Here is a 23,523-nt window from a genome sequence, read left to right as displayed (position 1 = left end):
TTGACAGTTTGGAGGATAAAAGAAGTTCAAGTGCTGCTTCTTTGTCAGATGCTCACTGTCAAACAAGTCATGACGAGCTGTTAACATACCTACACCTTCTGCTCATATTGTCACTCTGTGTGTGTGTGTGTGTGTGTGTGTGTGTGTGTGTGTGTGTGTGTTTGTTTGTTTGCGAGCGCGCATGTGGATATTGTTAAGGTTGCCACCCTTGACAGCCAGAACACTAGGCTGTTTTTCACACAACGTCCATGCGATAACCATAACAAAAATAAACTGTTTATCTTTGAGTTGTGTTGCTGAGTTTGCCAACCATGATGTGTGTGTGAATGTAGCAGAGAGGAGAATTAAACTGTATATGATTTCAATTACAGCTATCTCTATTTACATTTCTCCACTAAACATTTACTGTACATGCTGATTCAGCAGATATCTTTCCTGTGAGAACCATCGCATTCCCCTGGCATAACGTGATTCAATCGCCTATACACTACAGTATGGCCCCGTGGTATTCAATTATGGTAAATAACCGTAAACCATGATCCCATGTCCTATAGTATAGTACTGGAAGATGATCTTCTCACAGCAAAGAACTCATTCACAATATTGAGAGACTGGCACCTCGCCAAGAGAGAATTAATTTGCTGGACAAACGCAGCACTGAAGCATGCAAACGTCTGGCAAGAATCTGAGATCACATTCCTTAATCATCACAACATCTTGAAACAGATGTTTTGCACAAAGTAGTGCAAAACATATTTTCTTAGTGAGCTCTAAATCAGCTAATTTATTGTGGATTATTGTCTGGTCATCATGACATGGCACGATGGTGAGGACAAACACGGTGGATGATAAACACAGCTGTTGGATGGGTGGAATGTGTTCAGATGCTTGGTCCACTATTCCCCCCTTCGTTTGTTACCTCATCATGACGTTGCTCACAGGCATCTGGTGAGCATTGTCCAGTAGCCTAGCCAAACAAAGGTTATGGCAAATTTACGCGTCATTGTACCGCCGTGAACATTCCAGGTAACCTGAATGCAGATGGGCTGTGTTGCCACATTTCTTTAACTTTCGTTAACCAATTAATTTGACACAACTATCTAACCTATACATGAGACTACACCTGATAAATAGCTATCTAACGCTGATGTCATAAAATGTAAGAGGGAGTGACCGAGGGCACGAGGGAATGAAATACTCAACAGAATGGAATCAGGCCATAAAAAAGACTTGGCCTGGCGCTGTTGTGTTTCTCCCGTGCTACAGTAGGCTCTCTCCCTCTGTTCAGTAGATATAGGTCACCGAGTTAATTCATATCTCGCATCACTGCTGCTGCACCATATACTGTAAACATCAGCCATGAAAGAGAGAGAGAATGCTGAAAAGGACATGACAGCCATCATAACTCAGAGCCTAAACTGCAGATGGCCCCAAACCAAGTCTAACCCATACAGACACAAATTTACAGTAAGGTCTAATGGCCTCATTGCCCTGCTTTTCACTTCTCCATGATTCAACCTTAACTACGATACTATTCACAGGCAATATTCAATCACTTCCACACACATACCTACGTAAACAATTGTCTTCATGTAAGCATACAGTATATGCTCTGAGGAGTTTTACTTGGCTGGTGATAAGCATTCCCAGTCCGCAAAGCACTGGCCCCCAGAATGTGTAAGACTGAGTGAATTATAGGCTCTCTGTGTGTTTGAATATGTCTCGGTTTTCTGACTTTATGTAAGGATAAATATGGAATCTAGAGCATAGTTCAGTCTTCTGAGCCAAAGCAAGCCAGGACTAGGAACATATATATTTACACATTATCATCATCATCGCTACCCAGTGCCCAAGTCATGAAACCAAATGTACAGTACACTGGGCAAATGTTAAGGAGACAAGAGGCCAGGCTATTATTAGAAGCGACTGACAACGGCATGTCAATGAGTAATGAGAAGAAAGTGGCTTCAGAATAAACAGGAGAAAGTAAGCCCATGCAGCATGTTTCACAAGAAGCCCACAAAATAAACTATAGGTCCAATCCAACCGCACTCTTGACTGCATTTCCAAATAATTCCTGCTTGCCACTTCAGAATGTCTAAAGGGTACTTGACTCATCATCAGCGCATCTCATCTCTTTTCAAGATGGAGAGAGAGAGAAAGAAAGAAGAGCGCAGATGTGTCTAGTTCAAAGCATAATGCTGATGCTTAATTTAGACACCATCTTACAACTACAGGCGTTACCCTCTTGACTGAATATAATTCACTCAACCCTCCAGTTATACTGTTCATTGGTGAAAACATCAGCCATTGGGGATGGCGTTTATGGGATCCAAATTTTTGTCTACAACTGAAAAATCGACATATTACCAGAACAATAATGGTAGTGAGATTACAGTGTTTACACACAGACCAATGGCCTCTCAATCTAAACACACTCCAAGAAGACACAGTTTTCCTATTTACATTAAGTCTGAATTCTTTATCTGGACTGGACTGAACGACCCCCACAGAGCTGCTGGTCACTGGGTTGCCCTGAAGAACTCAGCAACCCTCATCCTGAATCCTTGGTGGGATGCTGTGAGGCTACATGCAGATCATGGAATGTTGGTATGATGCTGTTGGGCTACATGCAGAGGGAAGGGCTGGTGTGATGCTGTGAGGCTAAATGCAGAGGGAATGGCACGCTCTTCTATGTGAATAGAAGCTCCCCTCTCCCTCCCAATGTTGACAGAGAAAGAGAGAGAGACTTCCTCCATTGGCAGCCAGAGAGCCAACTATGTCCCAGAGGGGGGGGTGTGTGTGTGTGTGTGTGTGTGTGTGTGTGTGTGTGTGTGTGTGTGTGTGTGTGTGTGTGTGTGTGTGTGTGTGTGTGTGTGTGTGTGTCTCCCAATAGAAAACATGCCCTCTGACCACTCAGGTCTCTGTTAGTCAGAAGCATAGCTGTACTTCCTGCTGTCAGCGGGGTTGGAGGAGAGGAAACAAAACAAAACAGTACTTTGAATATTTGGAATATTTGTGGTGTGCTTGAATTAGCAGGGTTCACGTGAGGAATTTGGAAGGAAATCTACTGCCCAATAAACATCTCCTGATTTGATTTGACAGCCAGGTCCTAAAATATCAGACCATGGTTAGAATTAGAAAAAGAATGTGTGACTGACTGAGACATCATAATCATGAACTATAGGATATCATATTTTTCATTTAGATGCACTCTTTTTGAACGACATCACAAAGAGTTGTTGTATACCAGACTATAAATACACTTGACTACACACACAATGTGAAATACCATTTAAATAGTCTGGGTGTAGTTGGTTCTGGTCTGAAATTTAATAAAAGGAAAAAAAAGAAAGAGAACTGGTGGGGTTCTTTGAACATTAATTTCAGACAGGCTAGGCCTAGACCTAGATATATCTATTGTAGCAGAGCGCCCCTCCCAGAGCCTGGGAAGACTGAATTTAATGAAAGCCGTGACAGCAGAACACAATGTCACCAAAAACCACATGGCTTAATTATACAGTAGGCTGTGGGGATTAGATTATATGTGTCGTCAAGACTCTTTGGTCATAACCTCAAAGTGTTAGCTCAGACTACTTTGTGTTGTACTAGTCTGACAGAGAACAAAGGTAATAAACAACAGACCCCATCATGCTTTGCGGGGAAAACGTGATCGGCAGTCCGTGCTATGCTAAAGTGGCTAGCAGTTTACTTTAGCAGGGTCTCCTTTTGGGTTACAGTCTCTGTTGTGGACAGACAGACACACACACAGACACAGACACAGACACGCACACACATCAAAAGTTACACAGCAGCACATCGCAGCGAAGCATCGCACTCCCAGTCAGATAAGACTGCCAAATGAGGGATGGAAAAGAAAAGCGATGCTTTCACAGCAAAGATAAAACCTCAAAAACAACTGACAGAGAGGCTTTTAGCCTTGATAAACCTCAGAGTGACAGCGTCTTCTGTAAACAAGCACTCCTCCTCAGCTGCTTTTTACTTCAACTCAACACTTAATGGCACACAAAGCCACACAAGGAAAATGCATTTTCACAATGTTACAGAATGTTAAGTGAGACAGATCTATTTATACAATATATTAGGGTTAGGGTTGAAAAAAAATACAGAAAATTGCCGATCTACAAGCCCACAACGCGATGCAACGCCTCTTCTCTGTTGTCACTCATGTACTGCCTCTGTTTGGCTCAAACATAGAACTAATCCTCTTTCAGTTCAAAAGGCCATCACACATTCGTACATTCAGGAGATAAGAAGAGAGACACAACAAAACAGAATCTTCTGTCCGTCTCAAAACCCTCCAAGGTCATCCCCTGTCTGATCCAACTCTGCTGCACTGGAGAGGGAGATATGCTTCGAGGACGTGGGAGTGGTAATAAATGTCATTCAGTTTTAATATTCCTAATAATACTGCATGAGATTAATTGGGTTTTTAGGGAGGGTAAAAAAGAAAAGAAAACTGCAGTCAGACATAGTCTGTGTATCACAGAGGCTAGAGTTTTATGCTTTGAGATTAAAAGTGGATCATATAATGTGGAACAGTGCCATCAGTTCTGGAGGCAAAAAGAACGCTGCAGCAACAACATCTGCTCAGATCATCCAGGCCAGATGTAACAAAGCTGGAGCTTCCAGCAGCTCACAGGAAAACAGAGACGCAAAGTGAGGAGCTGATACACTGACTCCTTCCATGAGCTCCTGTAGTGTTCATCTGAAATGCAATGTCACTAGTTGTCTCGCACGCACACACACACACATTATAGATTATCGATTGTGTTGTGACTCCTGAACCTGTACCCAATTTCAACAACCTCATTGACTAACTGCCCTTCAAGATCCTTACCCTCACCTTAACTCTTTGACTGCCAATGGCGAGATTTCTCTCATATTTTGCAATGGCTCACAGTGCCAATGACGAGATGTGTGTTTTCAGTGGTTTTCCACTAGATGGCGCTGTTCGCTCGCCTATGGGTCACCGTTTGGCTCTCTGTGAAGGAGAGGAGCAGTGGGTCACGTGATCGCAAAACAAACAGCCCGTTCTCTCCCTTGTAATTCGATCTGGAAGAATGGAGGCTTTTCCACTGTTTGTGTTACATTCAACTGGCCACAAATATGGAATGGATGATCGCAGTGGCTCGCTAGCTTTTTTTCCGATTCTATGAGACTCGGATATGTCTTTTAACCCATTTAGACCTGAGGCCGATTCTAAAAATGCCTTCTAAATCCTGACCTAGGTTTTCTGAAAAACTTCTAATATTTATTCAAAAATTACAACAAATGTATGTTGCTGTATACTGTACATAGCAACAAGAACCCCAAAAGGGGTTCCCGTCCTGTAAGGTATAGTTACAAATAGGGGTTCCCACCCAAAATGGGTTAAAGTGATTGGGAGATCGATCATACCGGAGATAAATATTCTATGATTTTTCAAAGGTGAGTGAAAACACTCGAAAATTGCCGGCAGTGGCGTGGCAAAATGATGTTTTATTTCTGACAGTCAAAGAGCCAACCACACCCTTGCATACATTTACAATTTCTATCCCTCTTTTCATCATTGTGCTCTATCACACCTAGGGGATTTCCTTGAAGAGCTGGATACTATTATCTGCTCATTCCCGGAAAGATGGCACTCCTCATTCTACAAGGCGACTCCAACCCACCCACGGACAAGTATCTTCATGTTTATTCTCTTCTGGCCTCATTAAAACTGTCCTTATCCCCTCCTATTCATAGAGCTGGTAATGTATTGGACTTCTCTACATCATGCTCCCCCTCTAACCTCTCCGTTACACCCCTTCACGTCTCCAACCAACACTTTGTAACCTTCTCTCGATCTCTCTCACCACACCATGTGTCCTTCAGCTCCTTGGTTATCTGAGGCCCTCAGAGCTGAGCCAACACGTCTCCGAGCAGCTGACAGGAAGTGCTCAGTCTGCCTCTAAGTTACCCAAGGAAGCTCTTCTTAACATTGTCTTCTCTCCTAACCCCCTCCACTGGTTCACTTATCCTTCTCTAATGAAGCTTTCATCACCTACTTTGATAAGAAGGTCGATGATATTAGAAGCTCCTTCGACCCACTAACCAATCATTTTAACTGACCCGACCTAACGCTAACCCACAACATTCCATGCCTGTGTTCCTTTACTCCTCTAACGCTTCTGAAACTTCCAGACCATCCACCTGTCCTCTAGACCATTGATCCCCTGATCTACTCCTGTTCATTACCACCATCAGCAACACATCCACAACCTCAGGTTGCGTCCCATCTGTCTTCAAGTCAGGCAAAGTTACTCCACTCCTCAAGAAACAGCATCAAGCATTATAGACCAGTATGACTTACTTTATTTTCTTTCCAAACCCTTTTAACGTGTTGTTTCTAACAAGCTCTCTCTCCACCTCTCACAGAACAACTGTTTTTATTCTAAGCAGACAGGATTCAAACCTGCCCATTCCACTGAAACAGCACTCGCAGTCAAAGAGGCATTACATACGCTGCTCAGGGCAGTTGACAATCTGGTCAGCAGTTTTTGAAATATCTTGTTTGAGACAGACATCACGATCCCTGCTAGCAGGGCTAAAACACTTGTTTTTCTATTACAAGGAGGGGTCATTTGTAAATCACTTGTGACACAACAATACTGTGGTAGAATTGAACACGTACAGTACCACATAACGTCACTGTCGGGAGGAAACCTTGTATGCCCAAAACCGTTACTTTTCAGGAAATTGGAAAAACAATGGATCCAATGTAGTTATTATTTAGTCTCAAGTTTTTGTTAATACTTTTCATTGGTGCAATATTTATAAAACCTACACACTTAACCACTTTAACATTAACTTTTAAACTATTTCAAAAACAGCTGAACAGATTGAGACATTTGCAACATAAAAAGTTGAAATATGGATATACAAGGTATACCCGGCAATGATAAGTAAGTAACCCATTTTATATTTCTCTATCAACCAACTCCATATGCTTCAGTTAAGCCCAACGGCGCCCAACCATGTAGCCTATTCAAGTTTGCTCTGTCGTGTGTGTTCTGTATAGTGTTCATAGATGTGGCTGGTATTCTCCCAATGCCAAGCCATTCACAACAACTATATTACTGCCCAATCTGCATGTCTCTCTCTCTTTATGTTAGGAGAAAACTGCCCCAAAAAATGTGGGCTGTTAAAATATGCAGGCACAACAAGCTCTCTCTTGTAGGCTAAGTCAAACTGTTCGTCATCAGAAATAAATACATAGTCAATATGTAGGCTATAAGAAATGTAGGAGAGGGGGGCAAAACCTCAAAATAGCCACAACCACAATGGTTAGGTTATCTTTGTGAGCCAGCAAAAGAATATTATTTCACTGATAGCAGGCCACTGCTGACCTTCAAAATAAGCAGCCAGGAGAGCTTATTAAAACTAAAAGAACATAGCACGAGGTCAGATTTCGTGTAATTATGGACATCGGTGGCTCCGACACGTGTGATTTTGCACGGCTCACATCGTATGACTGACAGACAATAGTTATTACTGACCAGGAGAATAATGTTTACTTTGGCATTCTCTTCAATCACTTGATGTCTGAACACACTCCTTCTGTATGCAACTTGTAGTTAAGTGTAGGGTAAAAGACTATATAAAATAATGAGTCAAGGGTCAAATACACCTCTGAGATCCAGTGATTAGGGCCAGTACATACCAAAAGCAACCTACTATTTTGCGCTGACGTTGATGATGTACCTAAAAGTAGCTGAGTCTGCATGTTGTGTGTTGACACACTGAGGCATCTGAAAGAGACTTTTAACCACGGGAGAGTGTGTGTGTGTGTGTGTGTGTGTGTGTGTGTGTGTGTGTGTGTGTGTGTGTGTATGTGTGTGTGTGTGTGTGTGATGACAGTGATGGTTGCGATGTTTGTCTCTGCGAGTTAGACATGGTGGCGGTGGATCTATGGTGGTGACCTGTTCTTAAGCCTGATTTATACTTAGTTTTGCATGTGCACCGAAAACAGCAGATCTACAAGCTCACACTGCATCGCGTTGTGCGATGCAGTGAGATCATCTATTTTCAGATGCGCAAACGCTATGCAACCAAGTATAAATCCGGCAGACATTAATTACACTTCTTATTCTGGGTGCAGATCTGATAGTGAGCTCCTAATTATCTGCAAAATGTGCTTATGCAAAAGATAAAGTGAAAGTAATGAAAATGTCACTCAAGCAAACGGGTTAGGGTTAAAAGTTGCCAACTGTTGCCATTAACTCTCTCAGTGCCAGACCCCGAGTTATCCCGAGTTTTAGGGTTATACCCTCAGTGCCAGAACGAGAAATCCCGAGTTTAAAAAATAAATAAAATAAAATAAAATGTTTTTATTTTTTATTTTTTTGGTTGAAAAAAGTGTTCAGATAGATATCATTATCTGAAGATTTGCAGCTCCATCCACTCTTTGTTTAACCTATAACTGAAAAAGGCTGTATCTCGCTTCCTAAGCACTTTTTTTTTACTTTGAAAAAAAAAAGAAGAAAGTTCGCAATAATTTTTTTTTTTCATTGGCACTGAGAGAGTTAAGTATCACAAAAAAAAGGAAGGATAATTGATACGGTCAAACTTGTGTCCAACCAAAAAGGCAGGAGAAATGCCAGTCTAGATTTGGGTGACACACACACAATGCCTCTTTTCACTTCCTTCCAGTGGCTAACCGAGACAGAAACGCTCTTCTTTTAAGCGTTATTTGAACAAGTTCCTCTGAGGCCTCAACACATCAGTGCCAGGATGATCTCTATTGGTCTACCTTGAAGATCATGATCAGACATGCAGGACTGACATATCTCAATGCATGCAGAACACTAGCTAGCAAGCTGACAAAGCTGCTTGGCTCCTTTATGGAGAGGATAGCTTATGTGTGAGTGGATGTGGTGAAACTCCATGAGAAAGTGTGCCACAGGTTATTAGTCCTGGGTACCTCTCTGTCCGTCTCTATGCCAGTATATAATCCAAGACCGTAGATACTGTAGGTGGCCTGCTCTCTAGCCCATTCCACACACAGAAAGAGCCAGAAGCTTCACATAGCCTAATATTTATTTGGTCAACAACAGCAGCAGCAGTGCACCCCGGGGTCCGCACACCATGCTTCCAACAGTAAGCAAACAAAGATTTACACAGCTGTTCAACATTTGTAACCGTTAAAACAATTATTGGATATTATGTTGGTGAATGGAACCAAACGCAAGAGCAGCAACCTCTAGGGGAGTACTAATGCTTCAGAACCACCCAGAACTTTGAGCTGTCCGTAAGCTGGCCTGACTTCACAGTGAGTTCTTCAAACAGATGCAGAGCCCACAAAATGAAAACCAAACACCAGCCCTTCTCACCTGATGCCATAAGCTGCCCACGTTTCACAGGCACAGATACTCGCATTGTGGGGGTGAATTGAGTTCTTAACGTGGCACTCAAATGTCAGTGTTTCTCCTATATGCATTCAGCAGAGGTGCCCCACCTTAAGTTACATTATTTTGTGCTACCAGTATGGACACTTCCTATCCAGTTACAAACTTGTGAGACAGACAGAAACAAAGCAGAGAGGAGAGGACAGGACAGGAGACGAGAGGGCTCCAGCCAGTCCCATTGAAAGAGTTACAACACTCTTTGATCTCAACGTGACGTGATCACATTACTTAAGCATTATTCTTGTTGGTTTTGGCAATAAATGTTTGAATATTGTGTTAATAATTTCCATTTACAACAGAAGTCCATGGGAGTGTTGTAGGCTATACTCACTCTCCCTGGGGATCCGTCTATTGGCCATACAGAACAGCATATCGCTTCATAATTCATATTCAGGTCAATTAACTTCACGCTTACCTGATCATCTCAGCATATTAAATCACGTTACAACAAGCACCGGGTAGAAGTCAACATTGAAGCAAACATTGAAGCGAGTCCTGCAACTTCACTCAAAAGACAGCAAGTTGATATCTTGCAGATTTGTTCTTTTTGTCAAGAAAGCAACACTGTTGCGCGATAAATTAAACCACTTACACCTTAGCATCCGTAATCTAGGAAAACGTAATATTATATTTAATGTAGAGTGAAAACAGAAAAGTCCCTACTATAGAGCCCCGAGGGATTCCGCTCAACAACGTATTTTAAGTGGCTAACGTTACATCAAACATATTAATTTGATGTAACGTCTGTGACATAAAGATGGAAGATCATCTTAATAATGATCTTGCATACAAAGATAGAAGCCTCAGTATAGCCCATAAGTAAAGTGTTCTGGAAGCTGTGCACAGGGCCACCGTGACTCCACGACACCCGTCAATCTCAAAGACACCCGACTTCTTATTTTGAATGAAAAAAAAATAAAACCGTGCGCAATACAAATTCACCACCGCTGCTAGAACGTCATAATAGGGGAAACGCTGCATGTTGACAAAACAATCCTCTATGAGCAACATCAATGCATCATTTGGTTACACTAAGTAGCCTGGTTATGGCTCACCCCTAACTATGGGTTACCTGTCCAACCACGGTGATGATGATGATGGCTGATGCACAAGCAACCACAAAGGCATAAATACATCTATTGCTACCATATGTATATCCCACATAAAAGAGTATGTCAAGTCAAAGCAGAAATGATAACTTTATACGCGAGCCCTGCCTTGGGGCCAGTAACCTCAGATTTGCGTGATGTGGCGGTGGTATGTCTCTGTGCCCCAATGTGTTTGAAGTGTAAAGAGGTGCCCTGCAGCTGTAATGTGGTACGTTAATCCTTTCTTACACACAACCCGTCCATGGGGCTGGTTCCATTTACTCCCGATTCTTTGTCATGTTTCAGTTACATCTTTCACATTGCCAGCTCGTTTGTAACTCACGCAAACACACAAATGTCCCGAAGTGGCACCCACGTCAAGTGTACCCAGATGGTACAATGAAAGCAACAGCAGGAATCAGTGAGGGAGGGAAAGAGGAAAGGGAGAGTGAAAGATATTCAGCACACTACAATTTCAGTGCAACGTAACACCTGCAAGGCTCCAAGGTGCCTTACCGCCCGAAACGATAGGGCTGAGGAGGGGTGGGGCATCATATGTGCTGCATTTAATGTGGGAAAGAGCTGAGAAAATGATACCATGCTGAGCAAGCTCTGTGGGGCTTTTGTCTGTGACGGTCAGGTTCAGTCAAGTCTATAAAAGTGGAAGGGAGGGGTGGATGGAGGGTGGAGTGGAGGTGACATGCAGTGTTTGCTTTACCTCAGGGCCAAGGGACTGATCACTAGGAGAACAGGTGGCGCTCACGTAGCTGCTACTACATCACAGGTGGGACTTCAATAAACCCCACCACAATGCCTAATCCTAGTTCCATGCATGTGTGACCATCTAAGAGTTGGTAGATCTTCGCAGGGTATCTGGGGGGTTTTCATATGAAAACAATAACAGGCGTGGGGAGGCTTAACAGTCAAAGTCAAAGGGTTGAAAAGAGTTTAGTTTGAAAGCTGAAACCCACTTCAACTAATCTGCATTTCGTCCTCTGCTGAGGGGCAGGGCTTGATCCTTTCTCGTAATTTGTTGATTTGAGATGGCATGGACAGGAGGTTGGCCTGGATGAGCTTTAACATTTATTTAATTTATCTAAAGACAGACGTGACCTATTTAATCGTTGATTAACTTTATCTATGCGCAAGAGGAAATTAGTGGCACATGTTTTAAATGTTTCTAACTGCCCGTCTAAACCATATATAGTAAAATCCTCAGTGTTCATTGATACAGATTTTACATTTAGCATAATACAGATAAATACAGATAGTGAAATATACTGTATATGTGCAAATGCATTTCTTTAGTCTCACCTGCACTGCTCTATGCCTGCTGCTATACTTGGCCAAAGGCATGAACTGATTTTTTATTAATGTGTTTAATAAAGGCCAAATACTCTTTGTTTATGACCAGAGTTTAAGTATGAGTTTTAAAGTCCCTCTTTAAGTCCAAGTTAGAACTAAATCTCTCCACACTTTAGTGTGTGTGCCATACATTGTATATGCAACAAGTACTGTACATGTTAATGCTTCAAGTGTACTGTATTAAATAGATAGCTAGATTAATGTACCATATAATGTGTCAATCCCATACAGGCTGGGCTTCTAAAGAAGCAAGACACTTTAATCATTCAATCAATCAATCAATCGTATATTATCTCCACTCACACAGACAAGTGTGGTTTATACACAGCATGGCAGCCTATTACGCAACCTCGGGGAGGTCTAACAAGGGTAATATGACAATAAATCTAACAATATATTATTAAATATGTTTAATATTTCAATACAATTTAATTATTTAAATATCACATTATTACTTTTTGAGAAGAGTAGTACATCATCTTTGTAGAAACCAAAAGGCGCTGTGCATGAATGGCAATCAGCCAATGAACTTAGAACAGACTCACTAATTACTGCATGTTTTGCTACTAACAACAACTGATGTTCACCACAGCCACTGAAACCAAGTCACTTGATGAACTTCATCCTCCATCAGAACATTGTATTCAAACTGGCAGCTCAATTACGACCAGGCTTAACCTCAGAATAGGACTTTTAAGAAAGTCAAGTCTAATTACCTTCCACTGAGTTATGTGTGGGACAGTCTTTTAGATCAATTTCGATCAAGATCAAGTACAAAAACTTTGCACATTTTTAACACAAATCTTCTCTTATGGGGGTCCCTAGCACAAAATCTTTTCAAATGTGGGTCTGTGGTCAAATACATATGAATTTGGGGTCCTTTACAGGAAAAAGATTGAAAACCACTGTTTTAGTCTTTAGTAGCTCACACAGGACTACAAGCAAGTTCTTCTAGACAGAGTCACGGAAGCGGCAGGAGCTAGACATACTTGCACAGTGTCGAATGTTTGACAATAAGAGTATTACTTTGTGTTTCAACATGTCCGTGCTCTGGCTAGACCAACAACTTGGAACGTCCATACTAATCCGCCTGCAATCTAGAGTAGACTGCTGTTAGACTTGATTTCCAGATATACGCTGACAAAACGAAGAATCAATGAGTAAATGTGCATATTATTGCAGTCGTTAGGTGAAGGTCAAAACAAAAACAATAATGATGACGAAGACACTGCTAGCCTGAGGACAGCTCCTACTTGCATGAAGCACAGTCACGCTAGGCCTAAACATTAATAAACACATGTGTTCCCATTTATCCTCCAAATGAACGAACACACGAACACACACACACACACACACACGCCAGATCTTTGAGACAGCACATTTATTTATGGGTTAAAAGAGGGTTTGCGGGTAAGTGTGCCAGTCTGGAAAATAAGGCCATGCTATTTCTGGCAATTGGAGACTGTTGAGCGCTTAGATCATTATTTAAAACCAGCTGCAGAGCTCGCTGTGGAGATGTCAGGGGGGGGGGGGGCAGGAGGACTACAAAGTCAAGATTTACTGAGGCCTTGTAAATGGAGCAAATGGAGCACGCGACTTATCCCTGCATGTCTTGACTGGATTATGCTCTAATATATATATATATATATATATATATATATATATATATATATATATATATATATTTGGAAGCACACACACTCACGCAAACAAAACCAAGGCTTGAAAATTACCTTCAACTGTATTATAACACACACACCAAGCATTCAGGGCTGCCCACAGACAGACTGAGATACGAACGCTGACAGAAAGACCTGAAGGGATGGCCTTGGAGATACTGGGGATAAGATTACGATGGCATACAGAGACAGACAGTCTCCCGATACAGGTCAGCTGACCCAGCACTCCCCCACCCCTACGACGCTTCCCCACTTCCAGCCTCCTCTCATACCTTCCCTCCCCCTCAGACCTATTAAGAGGACACTGACACTGCAACTCCCACCACATCTCCAACCTGTCAAGACTGCAGCTAACTTTAGAGACTGATTCATGATTCTGAGGGCCGGCCAGCAGAGGTGGCAGTAAATGTAGGGCTCACAACAGGACAATCCTGAGAGATCCTCCATGCCAAGGAGGCACAAGACTGAACGTTTATCTTGCATCCTCACATCAACTTCCTCCACCGTTTGGTTGTGTTCCCAACTTCCCAGATGTCTTTACTGCAGTCAGCCTGCGTAGTGTATAGTAGGGATTCTCAAACTGTGGCGCGTGCACACCCAGGGGTGCGCAAGTTGCGTGACATTAATAGCGTAATCGTGGTGCTGGTTATTATTAAAAAGAAAAACAATAACCAATACATTAATTTTTTTTAAATTATATATAATTATAAATGTAAGAAAATCATTTGTAAACGTTTAAAAAGTTGACTTGCTGCCAGCAGCCTAACTACCTGGCATGTAGCTTGTGGCAGCCTATCATGTAGGTCATTCATGCAAATACGCAGAACTGGTTAAAATCAAGGATGTCCGGCAGTGGATATCAAAAAATTATAGAAAAATCACACCCAGTGTGAAGTGGGCGGTGTCTTGCTACAGTAGCTAATCACAATACTGAATGGAGTCAACAATGTGTAGCCTGAGGCTACGAGCTCAATCCATGGTCTTGAAGGGCGGACCCAAACACAGCCGCCCGGATTTGTGCGTGGCTTCCTATTGCTTCACCAATCTATGTCCCCGCCTCCCCTCCCCTCCCCCCCTCGGCCTGTGCACGGAGCACGCTGACGTCACCAAATTTAGAGCGACGCCCCTCTGCACTCTGATTGGTTAGGAGATAACAAGGTCCAAGACCATCGTTCCTGCATGGCTCCCCCAGGCTTTTTTTCTTTTGTAACAAAAAAAAAAGCCTGGGTTTCCGAGGCTAACAATGTGTGATTCACTTAAAAAAAAAATCACACCCTGTGTGAAGTGGGCGGTGTCTTGCTAGCTAATCACAATACTGAATGGAGTCAACCAATCATGTACAAAAGATAAATACATTTATTGAAACACTCTTTATGATGGACGAAACCATAACTTGAAAAAAAACAATGTATGTTTTTTTTCAAGTTATGGTTTCTTATATAGGGCTATGCACATGTGTCATGTGACACTGGCCAATCACAGTCCTGAATAGATTGTGATTGGCCAATCACGGTGCAGGATAATTGTACAAATTTCCAAACCTCACTTATAGGGGCGGTTTCACAGCGCAGGATATTTGTACATTTTTCCAAACCTCACTTATAGGGGCGGTTTCACCGCCCAAAAATCACACCCTGTGTGAAGTGGGCGGTGTCTTGCTAGCTAATCACAATACTGAATGGAGTCAACCAATCATGTACAAAAAATAAATACATTTATTGAAACACTCTTTATGATGGACGAAACCATAACTTGAAAAAAACAAATTCATGGTTTTTTTTCAAGTTATGGTTTCTTATATAGGGCTATGCACATGTGTCATGTGACACTGGTCAATCACAGTCCTGAATAGACTGTGATTGGCCAATCACGGTGCAGGGTTAGGGGGGTACACTGGTGGCCAATCACAGCGCAGGATTTGGTGTGCAAATATCCAAAACTCACATATAGGGGCGGTTTCACCGCCCAAAAACGGTTCTTTAAAGAATCTTGGTCTTAACCAAATCTTACTTCTGGAACCAAAAATGGTTCTTCTGTGGTTTCACCCTGAAGGACCCGTTTCGGTTCCTGCTGGCACTGTCCGTTAATGTGCTGTGTATGGGCTGGGGTTGCCATGGCAATCAAATGACCATATTAGGAGATCAATACGCATCTGCGTCATGGATTGATCAGACCTCCCATGACGTTTGTGCGACTGTGCCAATATAAGTGGTCGCACGAACAAAAGAACTCTAGTAAGTTTAAAGAGCAACGACATATTAAGCCCGTTTGATCTATTTGCCTCCATTAGAAATGTTTCTCTGGTCCGTGCATCTCAAAGGCTCTGCAAAAAGTGCTGCTGCTGCTGCTGCCGTTGCCGTGGGAAACAAAGTGTATTCCTTTGGAGGGTGCAGTAACGTGAAGGACAGAGTTCCACAGATTGGTGTACATGTCTTCAACACAGTGTCTTTATGCTGGAGGGAGGTGCCTCCAGAGACACCTGGAAATGGAAAACGTCCCCTTGAGGTTCCATCCAGACGCACGGGCCACACAGCTGTACTGATAGAACATACCATCTACATCTGGGGAGGAGGGAAGCCCTACTGCAACGTGCTTTATGCATTTGATGTCGACACCCACGGATGGCTTAAGGTTTCTGGCCCCGGGAATGGTCCAGAGGGAAGGGAGGGTCACTCAGCATGTGTCTTGGGGAAGGTCATGTATGTCTATGGAGGATTCAACTATTATAGATACACTAATGACATGCACAAGTTGGACACCGGCACAATGGTCTGGTCTTTAATTAACACCAGAGGACCTCCACCACCTGATTTAAGATGTCACTCTGCAACCATCATCGGGACAAAGATGTTTCTATATGGGGGCTACGATGGGCAATTGTTGTGGTATGACAGCATCAGAGTGTTTGACACAGAGACCAACTGCTGGCTGAACACGCCTTCTGCACAGCTTCCTCCAAAGGACATGGCAGGGGGTCATTCAGCCTTTGCGTACAATGGAGAGCTGTACATATATGGTGGCGAGGGCTTAGGGCGAGAGCCTAGGGCCTTCAAATTCAACCCAGAGACCTTCTCCCGGAAGAAGGTTGGGCCCAAGGGGAAAGGCCCACTTATGTTCAGGATGTGCTGTTGCATGGTGGGAGATCGAATTATCCTTTTTGGGGGATCTAAAAAAAAGAAAAACACACACCTGTACATCTTAGACTTAAGTCCTAGTCTGAAGACCTTGTGCAAGCTAGCGGTTATTCAGTACCGTCTGGAGCGGTCAGAACTCCCACACAATATCAGGTGGGAACTGGCAGTCATGAACTGAACAAAAAATAAAAAAACAATAGCCCACAAAGAAAATCAACAAAGGAGCAAGAGAGAAACAGTGAAAATACCCCTCAGCAGGACCCGAGACCTGGTGGGAAAAAATAAATAAATGGCGTGCACAAAATAGGGACGCCAGGGTTAAATGTGGTTAAAACACTACACAAACCCTATACCTCCGCTGGTCAGGCGTTCAAACACGCTCGGACGCATGAAAGCATCGCACAGATTTAACCCATTAAGACCTGAGGCCGATTCTACAAAATGTCTTCTAAATCCTAACAGTTTCCTGAAAAAAACCTACATGTTGCTACATCAGTGGTTCTCAAACTTTTTTATGTCAAGTACCCCCCAAAATGATATGTATTTGGCCGCGGACCCCCCAAAAATATTTTGTTCCAGGGACCCCCCAGAAGCAAAGATTTGAGTCACAAATGTTCGCTTTAAAAAAATATAATATTCAAAGATTTTCACATATTTTCACGATTTTTCAAAAATAGCAGATCTACAAGCTTTTACATCTGCTATTTTTGAATAGCCCAAAGAAATCTAAAATCACACCCAGTGTGAAGTGGGCGGTGTGGTCACAGTGGTCATCACAGTGATGGAAGAAGTGATGGAAGAAAAGTAATATTGTGGACCAACCATTGTACACCCCTAACTTAAAAAAAAACATAAATGTGTTTTTTTTCAGTGCATAGTCCTATTTATAGGGCTATGCACATGTGTCATGTTTCACTAGCCAATCACAGTCCTGAATAGACTGTGATTGGCCAATCACGGTGCAGGGTTAGGGGGGTACAATGGTGGCCAATCACAGCGCAGGGTTGGGGGGGTACAATGGGTGGGGGGGGTACAATGGTGGCCAATCACAGTGCAGCGAATGTCGATGTCCAAACCTCACATATAGGGGCGGTTTCACTGCCCAAAAAAATCAAAAAAATTAAAAATCCTGAAAGAGGAGTTGCAATTTAATATAAAGTTAATGCAGCTATGAATAGAGTAGGTTGTATTTTTTTAAGGTGTCTGGCATTGGGGATGTAGAAGGGGGTGCACAGGCCAAAAGGTTTGGGAACCACAATCAATGTCAATATTGGTCTGATGTACAGAGGACTAACATAACACAGTCAGCTACTGGTGGAGAACAACAGTGGAGAACAACCACCTTAATAAAAACCAACTCGAGAATACAAAGTAAAAAAAAAAAAAAAACACAGCTATCTCCTCCATTCATCGACCAGCATACGGCTGAGCACAGCTGTGAAAGATAAGAATGGTGAGTTTACCTAAGCTGGCACAAAGATAGCTTGTCAAGATTGACCATCACAAAAACAAATCTGACGAAAATAAATTTGACGAGGATGGATGGGAGGAGGACTAAAATAAATGTTGAGTTTATCACAACTCCTGCCCAGTGGCCATAATAACAAGTTTTACATGAGTCTGTATTTGAGAGTGTAGTTTAAAAGGAAGCACATGTCCATGAAATAAATATGAATTGCTGCAGCCTATTCTTGCCCTCAGATTTCTACAAACTAGGTTCCATCTGATAAGAGTTTGCAGTTAAGTTTCAGACAGTATTGTATTAGTGGTGACAAACTCCCTGGTCTATAAAGACACTCTTGCAGAGTGTTACAGAGGTTTTGGCTGGCCACTACCTCATGTCACCACAATGCCTTTACAGCTGAGCCCAACAGCCAGCCAGCCAGGCCGACAGATTTGAGCCACAACTGGGTGTGGACTGTGGAGTGTGGCCTGCTTCCTCTGTTGTGTCCTCACATTCAACCCTGACCAGCTTGCACAGCTGCTAAAAGCATCAAAAGAGTCTAGCCTGGGAGATAGAAGGAAAAGGACTCTTCCACAAACATAAAACACCACAATAAAGTAAACGCAAACCAATATAGGACAAAATAACTGACTCAATATGGTCCAATACCAATACACATCATTATCTCATGACCTAAATGGCAATATGCTATGTGACTAAACACAAAATAACGATGAAACATTTCACAGACATTTCAGAGGGGACAAACTAAGTGGTGTAAGGCACAAGCATCTGTGTTTAAATAAACTGCAGTAAAGAGACGGTTCAGCCAAATTGAACCACCCTGAAGTAGCTTTAGGAGGAGTCCAGGCATGCTCCTGTGTAACCAGCTGTCTTTTATTTGTAAACCAGAATCCACCTTGCAGCAGTCTGTGCCTGACTTTTGGCCCACTGACACAGCAATCTAATCAGACAGGCTGAGCTACAGAAGTCAATGGAGGGCCCTACTGACTGAGGAGGAACTGCCACAGCAGTTGTACATCCATGTATCCATGGGTACATTTTCTATTAGCCTCAATCTCTCCAAAACCCTGGAGATTTTCACCACAACTGGCACCCACCTATCCATTTATCAGTGTGAGACGCATTAGCAGTTTCAGATAGAAGGGATGTTGGCTTTCTGCCAAAGTTAATATGACGCACAGAAAAAACTACAGCTCCTTTCAGACCTTCTAGGGACAATCTTATGGGTGACCAGCAATCCTCTGAGAGAAAAGAAAAGCACAGAGATCACAGTGCCAGCTGACTTCCCTTTTAATAAAACCTGATGAGCCTTTAAGCCATTTATCGGACTGAACACCCAACCACCTCCAGCCCTTTTCCCAGACACACTGCAGGTGAGCTGCTCTCAGCGGAGCGTGACCAATCTAGGTGGTGCACAATTCTATTTACAAGACATTTTAACAGGGCACAGGGATGCAGAGCAGGCCTTCCCATTAAAACCTCATGCAAACACTGAATTGATTTTACAACACTGTTTATACAAGATACTTTGTGACAATTAACTAACTGATTCAGGGAATTGAGAAGAGGAGGGAGGAGTTTCCCTTTGGAATCATTAGGAACTCATTATAACTCCATGTTGAGCCAGCCATGCTGTGATAGGAGGTGTAGCGAGTGCCTGCCTTCAGAAAGTACTGGAGTGTTAACATTTAATGACTGATTATGATTGATCAGCTGACAAACAAATGGCTGTTCTCTGTCGTTTTCTCTGGCATTTCCAATGTTGCTGCTGACTAAACGAAAGACGGCACCTCTACTGGGTATAGATAAATAGAGCCATGCATTGTGCTAAGGGAGAGAGGACCAAAGCTGGCCCCACTCTGACAAAGCGCTCTCTGTGGGTTCAGAGGAACAGCCGTTGGTTTGGGGATGAGCCAGTGGGCCTCTATCCAGCTAGTAGATCTCACCCCAGAACTCACAGAGGCTTGGACCCAATGTTCTGGGAACCCAACTGTTTAGTATGGCTGAGCAGATACGCAGAGCCAACCTGCCCGCTCTCATCAAGTCCCAGAGCTATGCGGAGCAGCAAACAGAATCAGGGACATCGAGATGGGAGAAAATGTGGTAGATATCAGTAAGTGCATGCATTTTTCATTAATAAAGCATGCAAATGAAAAATGAAAACATGGAGATCATGATTAATAAAGATAAAGGGGAATAATAGCAGTTTGGGAAGTTAATCTCACCAGAGTCTCTGGTTCTAGTGGTGCTGGTTGTTAACTTTCGCAAAGCATCTCTGTGCAAAATAACATCCTGAGCTTACTTCAAGTTTCCTGCACACAGATGATTGCAACTCTCAGACACAATAAAATGCAAGCCGTAGGTTTAGAAACAGCCCACTCCAGCTGCTTTTCTAAGCCTCTTCATAGGAACTTGGCCAACAGTCAAGCAGGTGAGCATTTCAGCTTACTCTGAAGACAAAAATTACTTATGGGAGTGCCTGAAAGACAAAGACACACCCAAGGCAGGCATGGCTGTCTATATGTCAACATGGGCAAACATTTTGTTTCTAACCAAAACATAAGCGGCACTGAAAGGTTTACAGACAATTAGTTATAGCATTTCAAAAGTACATTTTAACCTTCATTACCTCGATTGATCAGAGTGATTTGATGAACCAATACAAGCATCTATTAAAATAAACTTTCATTGTGCTAAAAGCCTAGGATGTGGACCAAGAATACATTTAGCAAGCTACCATTAAGTGTGGAAATCAAAGCAAGACAAGTGCTCCCTGTGTGTTAAGAGAATCTACATAGTTACAAATGGATACAATAATGCTGAGGATTTTACTTGAGTGTACTGCACAAATAGGACCCATTTGTATAACCTCAAGAGTTAAATTAACTCAGGATTTTACAGTCTGGTGTTGTTCTTCTTACCTGAGCAGAGGACGCCCTTGTGTCGGGCACAGGAGAAGTCATCGCACTCGCAGAAACTACCGTAGATCTTGCCAAACTCTGACTCATAGCACAGGCACTGGTTGCAGCTGCACTCCCCTCGGCCACTGCAGACCTGCTTGCCCTCTGCCTCCCGGCAGGCGCTCAGGTGGCGGCTGCCCGCCTCACCGTCCTGGCACTCACAGCGGGCCCCCAGGTAGCCTGGCTCACAGCGACATGTTCCACAGTTGTAGGTACCTGTGTAGGTGGAGGTTTGGTTTGGTGGATTAGAATACACAAGGACGGCCGGCCTACTTGAGGCCACGCATGTCCGGAACGATGCAAGTCGCTCCATTTATGTTGACTATGAAGCACAAACATATGCAAAGCTCGGCCAATCAGTAAAGCCGATGGGTCAGGTTGGCCAATCAGGAAGCCTCTGCATACAATCTCCAGAACACGGATAATTTCCGCGTCTTTCTCAGACCCGCAGGCTATATTCGTCTGTATCTGTTCTGGGAAACCGCTGGTCTGCCCAAATTTCCGCTTGGTCTCAAACTCAGTGTGTGTGTGTGTCTCATATGACCCCGAGGTGTGCAGAGCCGAACGGCAATTCATCCGACTGTTGGTTGTCCAAATAAACATAATAAAACCCTCAGTGTAAAAATGGAACCTGATGTGTCCTTTTTGGTCCATTTTTACACTTAAACCCTGAGGGTTTTTACTGTGTCGGTCGAGTTCTTCACTTTGGTTTGAGCCCCACCTCCAGCCCTGTTACAGTGTTACCTGTGGAGCTGCAAATGCTGCTGTTGGCCTGCGCTGTACGGCTGCAACCACAGTCACATTGGTAATCCACAGTCAACTCCAGACGGTCTTTGAAGCCCACCGGCTTGATGGTGAAGCTCTGGTCGGTGCCGGGCGGAGGGCAGCTCCTGGCCTCCACTTTCACGTTGAAGGACACCTGGGGGGGAAAGCGAGCCAACGGTGTGACAGTCAACAAATGGCCTACTCATGTTTCTGATAATCTGACCAGTAATAGTTCTGTAGGACACTGGGGGAATTATAAGGGAAAGGGGATTATGATTATGTTTATATAGTGAAAAGAAAAAGTCAGGCAGAGATATGTTTTGGATTAGTTTTAAAACTACAAGGCAAGGCAAGTTTAGACAACTGCGGTAGCTGTACAGCCTCAGAAACAGAAAAGTAAAATCAATGTATTTATTTCTATGTGTTGCAATGACCTGACTCAGCAACTACATTTACTTGCAGCCTTACACCACTTGGCAGCTCGACTACAGATGTGAACTGTGTGCGACCCCGTATTTGTGTTTACATGTGCAGCCGCGACTCGTTGAAAAGGAAAGCTCACAGCGCACACGCACAGATGATATTGCTCCGACTTTGTAGATTAATCGCAAGACGACATAGGACCTACACCCATTTGATTGCTCCGAGGAAGGAAGTGTTAAGGCGAGGAGAAACCCAACCCTCGTGGTTTCTGGCCTGTCCCGACATAAACAAGTGTTTTCATCCCTGCTTTTCACTAAGCTACCGCCGCAGTCATCCTCAAAACTGTCTGTCCCAACTAGGGCGCGGGTGTTTTTCTTGGCTCTTCAGTATGCCTCCCTACTGATAAAAACGATGCTGCTATAAATCTGAACTACCGACTGTAATTCACACGTGTCAGCTTCACTCTGACACCTCCTATAAAACCTTATTCCAAAGTGCCAAAGGCGAAAAAAGAACACAAGATATACAACTTTGTAACTAAGGTATTTAAGCTTTATGGACTTCCCCACAGAATACGAAACAATATAGAATACAGAAAAATATATCAATAAACAATATACATATCACTATTACAGTAGATGTTGCAAAGACTGAGAGGGGACAAACAGCTGTAGAAATATTTCTGTGGAGGTCAATTGTCTCATCCATCTTTGTTCTACGTCTACTTTGACAGTCAGAAATCCAAGGGGCTGCTGGAGAGGTGACACGCTGGGCTTTGAAGCTCCCATCAACAGTTCTGGGTCCCAGAGAGGCCTAGAACCTCTTGCTTTAGACTCAGACCCAAACCAAACACTGGACCCACATAGCCACTGTCAAGACCTGTTGATGTTGGCAACAACAAATGAGTTCATAGATCTGTTCCCTGCTCATGGAGAGAGCATCCACTTGTTATTCTGTGAATGGAAGAGCTCACCATTTCTAAACCTCGCCTACTGTTATTTCTAATCTCATGTTCCCTTGTGCTGTCCTCTCAGTGACGGATGCAGCTGAGACACAGGGGAGAGGGAAGCGGACGGTCGAGGTTACAAGCTCTTGCTGGGAGAGAAGCAGCGTGAAGAGTTGATACCAGTCTGCAATTCTCCACTTCAAAAGGAAAACAGCTTTTGAATATGCAAGGAGGAAATTGGAC

The 23,523-nt window shown here is 43.2% G+C and overlaps 1 protein-coding gene across 1 annotated transcript in view; it reads right to left on the bottom strand.

The window, feature by feature from the left end:
• Positions 1 to 23,523, bottom strand: part of itgb5 (integrin, beta 5) — a 59,531-nt gene that overhangs the window by 20,217 nt on the left and 15,791 nt on the right. The window contains exons 10-11 of the mRNA XM_080412874.1: positions 21,891 to 22,065; positions 21,108 to 21,362 (exon numbers count right to left, since the gene is read on the bottom strand). Of these exons, the coding sequence (XP_080269000.1) occupies positions 21,108 to 21,362; positions 21,891 to 22,065 (430 nt within the window). The remainder of the gene's footprint in view (positions 1 to 21,107; positions 21,363 to 21,890; positions 22,066 to 23,523) is intronic.

This window comes from Gymnoscopelus braueri (assembly GCF_963280865.1).
Source record: "Gymnoscopelus braueri genome assembly, chromosome: 18".
In the NCBI taxonomy this organism is placed as follows: Eukaryota; Metazoa; Chordata; class Actinopteri; order Myctophiformes; family Myctophidae; genus Gymnoscopelus; species Gymnoscopelus braueri.
This window is presented reverse-complemented; position numbering and strand designations above follow the sequence as displayed.